This window comes from Phocoena phocoena, chromosome 12 (genome assembly GCF_963924675.1).
Source record: "Phocoena phocoena chromosome 12, mPhoPho1.1, whole genome shotgun sequence".
Taxonomy (NCBI): domain Eukaryota; kingdom Metazoa; phylum Chordata; class Mammalia; order Artiodactyla; family Phocoenidae; genus Phocoena; species Phocoena phocoena.
The window spans coordinates 30,100,973-30,113,774 of record NC_089230.1 but is presented as its reverse complement, the minus strand read 5'-3'; the positions used below and the strand labels follow the sequence as shown (position 1 = coordinate 30,113,774).

The window sequence follows — 12,802 nt, the reverse complement described above, 5'->3', positions numbered from 1 at the left end:
TCATGGCAGTTGCCCAGTTCCCTGCCCTAAGTGCGGAGGGTCCCTCTCAAACACTCTTCCATACAGGGTCAGAACCAAGAAAGGCAAAGGGGCTCCACCTCAGCTCTGCAGACGTCCATCTCCTGAAACCCAATCAAAGAAAGCAAAGGATTAACTTCAGTGCAGAGTTGGTTCCAGCCCAGAAGCCTTCTCTGACAACATCACTCTAAAAGCAACATGAAATAGTCAAAAGCACACAAAATTTGGAGTCAGAAGACCCCTGTTTCAGCTCTACATATCTAATAGTATCAGAGGGACTTTGGATGAACATGTAGCAAATAAATCTATCGCCCTGAGGATTAAGTAAGATAATGTATAAAAACGAGGATTTTTTTTAATTCATGAAACTATACAAAGTATCAATTATTACTATCATTATTATAACTATGCAGAATAATGACCCCATGAAATAAGTTATAGATGCATTATTTAATGTATTCAACTTGAACCTTCTCCACTATGCAAAAAAGGAAAACATTAGTTGCCGGCTTTCATTGGCAATCATTATTTTTATTTTAATTCTTCCATAATCTCCTTGTTCCCTTGGATCTCAAAATCACATTTATGTAGAAAAATAAACCCCAAATTCTCCACCACAGCCTAAGGACAGTCTAGAACCACAACTTGTCTTCCATATCATAGCTTCTTTGTATAAGTTGCTTGAATAAGGTGAACGACAATGTTGCCATGTTGTCTCATTATTTCAACGGGTTTCATTATGCCAGTCTACTGCATCTGTTCAAAGACATTTATCCTCCTCAAAATCTCCTACCTCATAATGTCTTTCAGGGGCAAGCTGACTCTCACTAAGAATGATCTGTGGGAAAACATAACTCATTCCAAATGTGCCACTGAGGGAGAATTCTTCAAACTTGGTAAAAGCTGACCCCGCAGGCTCTCCACAAGTTCTCAGGTCAGTGGTTTGACACTTCAGTAATGTGCATACCTGTGTAGGAAAAGAAAAGTGGTTGGAAATCTTGGAAATATTTTCTCAGCTAAAAATCCAATTTCAAAGAATAGAAGAATATTTGTTAAGTTGCCTCTTAAGTAGTTTTTTTTTCAATTGCAGCTCATAATCTATTAGTAAATCCTAAAATTAATTTAGTGAGTCAAGATTAGCCCTTTTTTCAATGAAGCAAAATGGAGTAGACTAGAATTTTCAAAATTAGAGTATGTTGGTTATAATTTCTAATTCTGATTTGAATTATTATTATTATTTTTTTTTTTTTCGGGTCACAGGCCTCTCACTGTTGTGGCCTCTCCCGTTGCGGAGCACAGGCTCCGGACGTGCAGGCCCAGCGGCCATGGCTCACGGGCCCAGCCACTCTGTGGCATGTGGGATCTTCCCTGACCGGGGCACGAACCCGTGTCCCCTGCATCGGCAGTGGAATGTCAACCACTGCGCCACCAGGGAAGCCCCGATTTGAATTATTTTATAAAATGTTTGTTTCAATTAAATATCTCTTTTAACTCAGTCATACATCTTGACTGTGCTTGTTTATGATGTGAAATGGACTTCTTGCTCTGGACTCTAGATGAAGACAGTTTGCAAAACACAGCTCTAAAGTAACCTGACAGAAAAAGAGAGTATATGGGGGTTGTAGCTTTTTAAACTTGAACCCAGTCTGCTGAGAACTAATCAATCTGCTTCATGTTTTTACCTTGCAGCTCTAATTCTGTTCTCACTAAGACTGAACAAATAATGTGTTCTAGGGAGAAAAGTTCAGTGACAAATGTAACACCATTCCAATTAACTGAATCCAGCACAATTCTTCAAGAAATGCAATGATGACCTAGAAGACAAATCAGTAGAAGAGCCATTCTAACATATTTGAGTGTTTCTACCTGTAAGTAATACTGGCCTTCTACCATGCGCAGTCTGTCAAAGGCACCTAGTGCATACACCTCATTGGTTCGTTTCTCAGACACCTTGTAAGTTAAGTGACAACACAGGTCTTTCTGACAAACTGTGTAATTTCCTGTGTCTCTCTTAAGCTTAGTGAAGGTGAACACATCAAAATAAATCATCCCTGGAAAATTCAACTGTTCACATAAGAATGGCTTGACACCTCTGGCATAAGCACTCCAGTGAACAGCTGCAGAGTAACTGGGTTCTCTTCGAGGCCAGGACTTCAATTCTGAGAGCATCCGCTGGCCACTCTGTTTCCACGTCATAGTAATACACTTTGACAGCCTCTGGGGAGCAGATTCTACTTTCTACGGGTGACATAAAGAAACACAAATATTGGTTTCAAATTTTGCATGGTGACAAACTAATAGAATGACTTCCATAAGAACTGAAATATAAAGTTATGAAAGCATAAGCATTTTCAAGATAAGGAGGGAGAGAGCTTTACATTGACCTAAATTCCAATTTGACTCTGAGTCCTCCGTATGGGACAGCTTACACTGAAACTATATGACTTAGATAGCTTTTTTTTTTTTTTTAACTTAAACTCCCCTTTCTTTAGCCAATTTAACAGTAAACCAGAAAATCTCTCAAACATGAAGAACAATTTTAGCTCTCCACTAACCTATCTAATTTATGTGTTTGAGATTCTTCACCTGGGTCAATGAAGAACAAAGCTGCTTTACCTTGAAAGTGGAGGGGAGGCTGCTTTACCTTGAAAGTGGATACTCTAAAGGATAAACTCTAAAAACCTGATTAAGTCTAAACTGATTTTATCACCTCAACAGCAAGATTTATTTCAATATTACTCGTGGATGTTAGCTGCAGCGTTCTTTAGCTCTGGCTTTGCTTTTTTTATGTAACTTGAGTTCTCTCTAACTCCAATTTCCCCTCGCGTGAAACTGAGAATATAATGTTTGCCTCCTTCTTTACTCCCAGGAATAATGTTCCTTAAATAATGTTGGTATAGAAGCCCATGCTCTTATTAATTTTGTGACGTTGGAGTTAATAGAAGAATCTTTAAAGAAAAGCGTGGCTTGAAAATGAATGAAGGCTTCCCAAGACTGTGGCTGCCTGTTGGGGCAGAACCAGGGTGAGGTACGTGTCATGTGCGTGCTCGTGTTGTGGGTATTGGTAGCAAGCAGGTTGACTCCCAGGGCTCGGGCTCATGCCGGGTGGAAGGGGACCGCCGAGAGGAGGGGCAGCGTGTTGTACCAGGCCGTGGGGTAGAGAATGCTGTCAACCTGAAACTCTTCCACCACCATCACAGCTGGGTCATGAGAAAAAATGTCAAAACAAGTGAAAATGCCAAACTTCCCAAAGGGAGCGTCAAAAGTCACAAGTTCTGAGTCCTTGGGGAAATCAAATTGAATTTCAGGTGCAAAAAGATTGTACTGTTAAGCGAAATGCACAGAAGGGGAAGATTAGTAAGAAAACTCTCAAATAGAAGTGATCAGTATCTTCAAAATCTTTTCTTGCACGCATGTTGGTGTGCATACTTAAAACTGTTACACATAAATTAGTGTAAATTATACCCAGTATACCACTGTGAGTTTTCTCACTGTGACATTCATCAGAACACTTCATTTTCCCACAGCCTATGAATCAACCAATGAGTTCATAGCTACAAATGATATTTTATTTATAATTAATTAATTAATTTATGGCTTCGTTGGGTCTTTGTTGCTGTGCATGGGCTTTCTCTAGTTGTGGCGAGCTGGGGCTACTCTCCGTTGCTGTGCGTTGGCTTCTCATCGAGGTGGCTTCTCTTGGTGCGGAGCACGGGCTCTAGGCGTGCGGGCTTCAGTAGTTGTGGCACGTGGGCTCAGTAGTTGTGGCTTGCGGGCTCAGTAGTTGTGGCTCGCGAGCTCTAGAGCGTAGGCTCAGTAGTTGTGGTGCATGGGCTTAGCTGCTCCGCGGCATGTGGGATCTTCCCGGACCAGGGAATACGTGTCCCCTACATTGGCAGGTGGATGCTTAACCACTGTGGCACCAGGGAAGCCCCTACAAGTGACATTTAAAAGGTGAATATTTGTCTTAAAATCACTTGAAATTTTGAACCTCACAAATTTCTGATGGTTTTCCACTCTATTCTTTAAATACCAACAGCACTGTCCATGTGAAGTCTAACACGGTAATAAAATAAACTTTGTCATGTCTCCCCACGGTACTGCTAGGTCTATGTAAGTGAGGTGACGTAGACTGGAACTTAATTTAGACAATGTAATAGCTAAACCTTGTTAATTAGTAAACCATTAGAATTTTTTTTCCAGCTTGATTATTGCTCCCAAACTCCAACTACCTTGGGCTCAGAACAGCCTTATGTTCTGCTCACGTTTCTATTTGGCCTGATGTGTGCATATGTGCTCAGGCAACACCCCACCCCCACCCGACCAGTGAGCATCCCAAGCTCCTCGGCCCTCGGCTCAGAGGGTAGCCCATCCTTCATCCCCAGGTGATCGACTTGAAGGCGGCATGTGGCTGATTTGGAGTCAAGGAAGGCTAAGGTTTTTGCAGGGTTTCTAGGAAAGAGAAATGCAGTCTTCCTCTGGATTTTGTTGCTATTAGGATATGTGCTTTGTGATGAGCAGCCATGTGGCTTCTGAAAGGACAGTCTTCCTGGGAAAAAGTTGTAACAAAGGAATAAGAGAGCTAGAGGGATGGATGACATCTTCTGGGCCTCTGAGGGACAGACTGCATTGGAAACTAGACCTACCCTTTCTATGATTTATATTTTCTCAGGTACCTAAGCAAGGAAATTCTGTGCTGTTGTTTTTTTAAGCCAATTTCAGTTGGGGGGTGGTTTTCTATCATTGCAATCAAAAAAGTCCTAATGAAATGAATGACTACAGCTTAATACCAAATGTTACAAAATTGGGTCAAAAAACTAACTCTAGTACTAAATCTTGTGATGAAACTGAGCATTTCTCCTTTCTCAGTGAATATTAAAATCCTCGTGCAGCTATTAGCACATCTGCTTTAATAGTCTGATAGATTTGGGCTTCCCTGGTGGCGCAGTGGGTGAGAATCTGCCTGCTAATGCAGGGGACACGGGTTCGAGCCCTGGTCTGGGAAGATCCCACATGCCGCGGAGCTACTAGGCCCGTGCACCACAGCTACTGAGCCTGCGCGTCTGGAGCCCGTGCTCCGCAACAAGAGAGGCCGCGATAGTGAAGAGGCACGCGCACTGCGATGAAGAATGACCCCGCTCTCCACAACTAGAGAAAGCCCTCGCACAGAAACGAAGACCCAACACAGCCAAAAATAAAATATATAAAAATAAATAAATAAATAGTCTGGTAGATTCTATTTTATGACTAATTCAAATTCAGAACGCTTATATGAAATCAAAGTAAGTTAAATCCCTTTTTCAACTAAAGGTAATAATTCAGAAACGCATTCACAACAGTTCCCTCACCAGCATTCACAGACAAATATACCTAGATATCACAAACAATAGAAGTAAATCGAGGGGTTTCTCTGGTGGCGCAGTGGTTGAGTCCTCCTGCCGATGCAGGGGACACGGGTTCGTGTCCCGGTCCAGGAAAATCCCACGTGCCGTGGAGCGGCTGGGCCCGTGAGCCATGGCCACTGAGCCTGCACATCCGGAACCTGTGCTCCACAACGGGAGAGGCCACAACAGTGAGAGGCCCGCGTACCGCAAAAAAAAAAAAAAAAAAGAGAGAGAGAGAGAGAAGTAAATCAAGCTTAGCTAAGGCACAAGTAATTCTCACTTTGTGGAAGGGTCCACCAGCCTACCCTCAGAATCAAACACCACATCAGTGTTGTATTGGTAACGACCATCAGGGGGACACTGAGGGTCACTGGCATTGCATGGCTTCTCATTCCAAATATTTGCCACAATGTAGATAGAGTTGTCCTTGGCCAGACAGCTGAGCCTTTCTTGCACTGGGCTGCGGCCAAACCTAATTCAATAGATACTGCCTTAAACTCACTGTGTGTTAGTGATTTTGGAACTTCCAAAGTGATACTTCATTTGCCCGTTACCTGTAACACACAACAGCTCTAGGTTAAGAATCAACCATAAAGATTTAAAAACTCACATGTAATACAATCTTCTTCTTTATGAAAACTAACGTATTTTTTAACTGACAGATTCAGGATGGCAGGGCAAGACTGAAGCACAGAGAAAACTGAGGGGGAAGACGAGAAAGAAGAGAAGCAACACATTTTCTTATGATGTTCTCCTAGGAGCACAAATGAAGGGCTTGAAATTTAACACTTTTCTAATGGGGAGGACCTTTTCCATAATCCAAGCCACAGTCCTACCAGGAGGCAGTATAGAGTTGGGCCCAGGCAGATCATCTTCTACAGAGAACAAATGCAGCATTAGGTACTAGAAATATTTTTAAAAAGGAAAGAAAAGAAAAGGAAAAAAGAATTTCACTATGCAGTCTCAGTGTCCCCATTTGTCAATGCAACATAATAGCTTCCCTTCTATCTTAGAGGGCCCTTGAGTGAAACCCTGGGATAAATACAGACTATGAAATTGCTTTTCGGAGTAATGCCCAAACCACCCACCTTGGGGATGTTTACCCTAGAAATAAGAAGGGAGTGAGGTGAGGAAATAGCTGGGATTAGAGCTGGCTTCAAATAATTGAGAGATTCTAATTTGAAGAAGATGAGTCACGTATCTTAATATATGATAGGCGCAGTATGAACACCAAAGGAAGTTATAGATAGATGATTTCCGTGGAAAATAAGATTAAAATTTCTAGCAACCAGAACACGCTAGAAGTAGATTCACTAGTCACTGGAAATTTCAAGTATAAGATGGTGCTTCCAGGCACTCAGAAGCCCATTCCGTTAGTGTGGCTCAGTGGAAATGGCTGTGTTTGAATTCCAGCCAGGCTAATTACCAATTGTGAAACCTTAAGCTCCCTTCTATTCTTTTTTTTTTTTTTTTTGCGGTACTCGGGCCTCTCACTGTTGTGGCCTCTCCCGTTGCAGAGCACAGGCTCCAGATGTGCAGGCTCAGTGGCCATGACTCAGGGGCCCAGCCGCTCCGCAGCATGTAGGATCTTCCCGGACCAGGGCACGAACCCGTGTCCGCTGCATCGGCAGACGGACTCTCAACCACTGCGCCACCAGGGAAGCCCTCCCTTCTTTTCTTCATATTTAAAATGGAAATAGGGACTTCCCTGGTGGCGCAATGGTTAAGAATCCACCTACCAATCCAGGGTACACGGGTTCGAGTCCTGGTCCGGGAACATCCCACATGCTGCAGAACAACTAAGCCCGTGTGCCACAACTACTGAGCCAGCACCGGAGTGCTGGCTCAGGAGTTTCTGTTCTGTTTGGTAACATAACAGCATGTTCATACACTGCAGTGATAAAAGTGTCCTGTGCCAACACTCAGGACAAAGATGGCTAAAATGGCACCACATTTTGGAAAATATGATATAATCATAGCTAAAACTTAATGCGCTTTGATAAACTCAGATTCTTGTACTTTGTATCACTGGAAAAACTTTTATGTTAAAGACCTTCCTGTCTGCTACCACCTATCTGTACTTCCTCATATCTGTACTTCCTCATGAATAGATTACACAGCACGGGGTTGAGAAAGAATATTGTGAAAGAAGTACATCATCAGATGGACTCAAGTGTGCGATGCTGTTTTTGGCATCGTTCAGAGGTCAACCCAACTCTAAAAGTGAAGTTAATGAGCCAGACAGATTAGTCCACCCCATTCCAAAACACACTGGCTGTTAAACTCTTTTCTTTTAATAAAATATATTTTCCTAGTAGTTCAATGCTTCCATTAATAGGGCCAATATGGGATCACTGTAGTAAGAGCTATCGTAGCAACAATTTGTGAAAATTTACATATTTAGCTGTAAGAGACAGAACAGAGTGTTAGGCAAGCCCTGGTTTTAACAGAGCTCACAAAATGGCTCACAAAATATACATGCAAGTGACTGAACGCAATGTTCATGACCAGTGACCATAAATGCTTGCGTTTATAAGAAGCTATCAGCAGAAAACACAGGAAGGACTGCCTAATAATCTGAGATATTAGAACTTTACCTGAACACTGTGCAAAGCATAGATAGATGATAATGTGGTCAATGATGGCAAGTGCCCAACAGGTTAAAACTCCGGACCTCTTGGGAACCCAGCTAATGCTGTGGAGTTCATGTGCAGAAAACATAAACTCCAGGGAGCTAGGCTCTGGGATCATACAATTTCTTCATCTTTATAGAATATGCTCATTTTCCAAGTGAACCCCTTTTCCCTAAATACTTATACTAGCACATCGCTCAAAATCTAATTTTCAAGAGGTTGTTTCCTTATGCCTCATCTGATGTAGGGAAACTGGTAGGTTTGGGATATTTGTGCCTTTTGTTTCTTTGGTTGCTTCGGGCCTCTCTCACTGTTGTGGCCTCTCCCGTTGCAGAGCACAGGCTCCGGACCCGCAGGCTCAGCGACCTCGGCTCACGGGCCCAGCCGCTCCGCGGCACGTGGGATCCTCCCGGACCAGGGCACAAACCCGTGTCCCCTGCCTCGGCAGGCGGACCCTCAACCACTGCGCCACCAGGGAAGCCCTTAAGCCCTTTAATTCTAATAACTTTTTTCATTATCTGAATATGCCTTTATTCTCCCAGACCGCCTGGTGAGTTTCCATGTGTCCTTATGAAATAATATCCATCAGACACAAATTCATTTCAGAAAAAATTATTCGAGGGCAAGATGAGACCTGTGTAAGACAGATAAATTGCTTTAGAATGAGAAGGAACTTATTTTCATATGTCAAGTTGAAATTCTATCTGTTGCTTCAGTTGACCTGACTTTCTGAATAGAAGCAAAAAGAAACAAAGGAATTTCCCTTCACTCTCCCTAATATCAGGAAGTATACCAACTTTTTATTATGTTGAAATCAATAGAAACTTGCATTAAATATTTCGATAGCAAGTGTCGTTAGTAATGCCTTTGCCTCATTTGTACATAAGGAGTAGGGATTGTGGATGCAAATTATTTAAACGAGGTTTGAACATAAACATTCAAGTACATAATTTGAATGACAATTCAAAATTATTGTGGGATTAGGAAGTTTAGAGTCTAAAGTTTTGTATTAAAATAAATATAATTCTGCCTTTAAATATGTAAGGTACAAATTTTAAATGAGAGAAGGGCCCGTAGAATAAAATCTCTAAGTTTGTTGGCTCTCCCCAGGTCCTTAGTTCCAATATCCATTATAAAACCTGCTTTCTATTTTTATCATCAGAGCCCTGACTCTGTGGCCAAGAGTTACTCTTACAAGGCCCTCCATCAGCCCTTGTGATCTCACTCCTCCCAACCGAATCTTCAATCAATACTGCAAACTATTGAGTTCCCTTAACCCTTGCTCTCATTAAGTGAAATGCTTCCCATGTGTATATCAAATCAAGGCAGATAATCAGAGCCTTCTCCCACTCAGTCCCATTTTATCTTTCCTGTTCTTAGCTAAGACCACCCTTCTTATTATATTTTAATACGCTTACTACCGCTCTGATCCTGGGTTGATTCCTCGCTAAATCCTGACCTTCCAACTCAAGTTTCTCACCTCTCACCTCTGTTGCTGTTCGCTTCTCTGAACTCTGAATGCACTTATGGTCAGTAGCCACGTTATTCATTACTTTTCGTTCTGTATTCTACCGTCTTGCCCCCATAGCAGATCCTTTTCTATCTCATACCCTTAACTACCCTCTATGAACTGAAAACTACTGTCTCTATCTTTAGCTCAAACTTCTCTCCTGAACTCCAGGATTGTTTATCCAACTAAATAGACTTCCACAAGCTCCTACAAAGCATCAGTCCACTTGGCAGCATCCATGCCTATGAAGTCCACCTCCCCTCCTCTCACTGTCAATGACTACTCATGCCTCTCTATATGTCCTTTCCCTATCCTTGTCCACCAGATCCCAAAGACATTTGCTTCAGAAATTCTCTCTCTTCCTCCTTATCATCAATTTTTCTTTCTCTATTGGGTTAATTCCATCAGCATACAAATATCCTGTTGTATTTCTTACCTTAAATAAAAACAAAACAAAACCCTCTCTTGATCTGACAACCCCTTCCAGTTCCTGTCTCATTTCTCTGTTCTGTTGTACGACAGAGCTCTTCTACATGGTTGTGTATACTCTCTGTCTTAATTCCTTCCTTCCCATCAGGACTTTGTCCCCATGACTTCACCGCCTTGTCAAGGTCACCACTGATCTCTGCGTTACTGAGTTAGTTGACATGCTGGCAGCATTTGACACAGCTGTGTCATTTTTGAGATACTTTCTTCGTCCACAATTTCCTGGTTTTCCTCATTCTTTCTTATTGGTTTTTGTACTTACTTACTTCAGAGTCTTTTGCGGGCTTTTTTCTTCCTGCTTCCTTCTCATCATCCCTAACCTCTCAACGATGTTTGCCTTGGAGTCCAATTCTTAGAAGTCTTCTGTTCCTATCTACACTCATCCATTTTGTGGCTCTAAATACCATTTATATTGTTAGTGATTCAAAGATCTCCATCTCTATTTCAGACCTCTCCTTGAACTCCAGACTTCTGTGTCCTAAAAATTTTGTCTGCCCAGAATCTCCAGTTGGATATATAAAGGCGTGTCAAATCAACATAAACAAAGCTGAGCTTTTGACCTTCCATTTCCGACATTCCTGAAGTTAGCCTTTCAGATCTCAGTTAACGGCTTCTTTAAACTACCAGTTGTTGAGGCCAAAGCCCTTGGAGTTATCCTTCCTTCTATCTTTGTCTCTCAGTCTACACATGTTCAATCAGGAGGTTCTTTCACTACTGCAGCTCTGGTCCAAGCCCATCATCATCTCCGTCCTGGATTATTCCAATACCCTGCTACCTGTCTGTGACGCCACTTCTTATATTTTGCACAACAGCAGTTAGAGTGATCCTATTAAAATGTAAAACTAATTGTGTCCATCTGCTCAAAAACTTCCAAAGGCCTCCTACCTCACTTTTCAGGGTAAAAAGCCAAGTTCTTGCAATGGCTGCAAGATCCAGCCTTCTCTTACTTCTAGCATCAATTCCTAGTGATTTCCTCCATGTTCATTTGGCTCCAGTTGTATTGGCCTTGGCCTCCTTGATGTTCCTCAATGTGTTATTCTGCCACCACTACCCGGAGGGAACTATTAGAATCGTCTCCTATATGGCTACCCTACATTTAGAATTTTCCCTTCTTATCTATCCTCCAACCTACTAGCCAAGTAATTTTTTCTGGAAATTTAGTTGATTTACAAAGTTGTGTTAATTTCTGCTGTACAGCAAAGTGATTCAGTTATACACATATATACATTCTTTTTTTGTATTCTATTCCACTATGGTTTATCATAGGATATTGAACATAGTTCTCTGTGCTATACAGTAGGACCTTGTTGTTTATCCATTCTGTATATAAAAGTGCAAAGTAATTTTTAAAACTATTTAGTTCATCGTGATACTTGACTCTAAAATCCCTCAATGAGTCTTTTAGCTTCAGGATAAAGTCCAGACTTCATTTGTGCTTCAACGATCTGGCCCCCGCCTATCTTTCTGGCCTCATATTCTTCCATTGTCTCTCCTTACCCTTCCTCCTTTTACCCTCCCCCAGCCTCAATATATTGGTCTCTACTTGCAGCATGCCATTCTTCCATGTCTTTGTATGCATGACTCTCTCTACCTAGGATGTTCTGATTGACTTACCCAACTGGTCTCTGACAACTCTCTTGTCTTCCAAGGCAAAATTGACCCATTATAATATTCTGTGATGTTCATTACATGTATTAAATGAGATAGTTGAAAATGCATAAGACAGTGTAAGGCATATTCTACTTGCTCAATTTAAAAAAAATTTTTTTTTATTTTTTTGCGGTACGCAGGGCTCTCACTGTTGTGGCCTCTCCTGTTGCAGAGCACAGGCTCCGGACGCACAGGCTCAGCGGCCATGGCTCACGGGCCCAGCCGCTCCGCGGCACGTGGGATCTTCCCAGATGGGGGCACAAACCCGTGTCCCCTGCATCGGCAGACGGACTCTCAACCACTGCGCCACCAGGGAAGCCCTCCCTTCTTTTCTTCATATTTAAAATGGAAATAGGGACTTCCCTGGTGGCGCAATGGTTAAGAATCCACCTACCAATCCAGGGTACACGGGTTCGAGTCCTGGTCTGGGAACATCCCACATGCTGCAGAACAACTAAGCCCGTGTGCCACAACTACTGAGCCAGCACCGGAGTGCTGGCTCAGGAGTTTCTGTTCTGTTTGGTAACATAACAGCATGCTCATACACTGCAGTGATAAAAGTGTCCTGTGCCAACACTCAGGACAAAGATGGCTAAAATGGCACCACATTTTGGAAAATATGATATAATCATAGCTAAAACTTAGTGCGCTTTGATAAACTCAGATTCTTGTACTTTGTATCACTGGAAAAACTTTTATGTTAAAGACCTTCCTGTCTGCTACCACCTATCTGTACTTCTTCATGAATAAATTACACAGCACAGGGTTGAGAAAGAATATTGTGAAAGAAGTACATCATCAGATGGACTCAAGTGTGTGATGCTGTTGTTGGCATCGTTCAGAGGTCAACCCAACTCTAAAAGTGAAGTTAATGAGCCAGACAGATTAGTCCACCCCATTCCAAAACACACTGGCTGTTAAACTCTTTTCTTTTAATAAAATATATTTTCCTAGTAGTTCAATGCTTCCATTAATAGGGCCAATATGGGATCACTGTAGTAAGAGCTATCGTAGCAACAATTTGTGAAAATTTACATATTTAGCTGTAAGAGACAGAACAGAGTGTTAGGCAAGCCCTGGTTTTAACAGAGCTCACAAAATGGCTCACAAAATATACATGC

At 42.0% G+C, this 12,802-nt stretch overlaps 1 protein-coding gene across 1 annotated transcript; it reads right to left on the bottom strand.

Moving 5' to 3' along the window:
- LOC136131840 (vascular non-inflammatory molecule 3-like) lies at positions 1-12,313 on the bottom strand. Its single transcript, XM_065888624.1, is given in 9 exon segments — positions 1-130; positions 813-985; positions 1,885-2,197; positions 2,199-2,256; positions 3,051-3,342; positions 4,338-4,470; positions 5,683-5,874; positions 12,170-12,247; positions 12,249-12,313. Coding segments are annotated over 9 exon segments (1,434 nt in total).
- Positions 12,314-12,802: the final 489 nt, after the last annotated feature.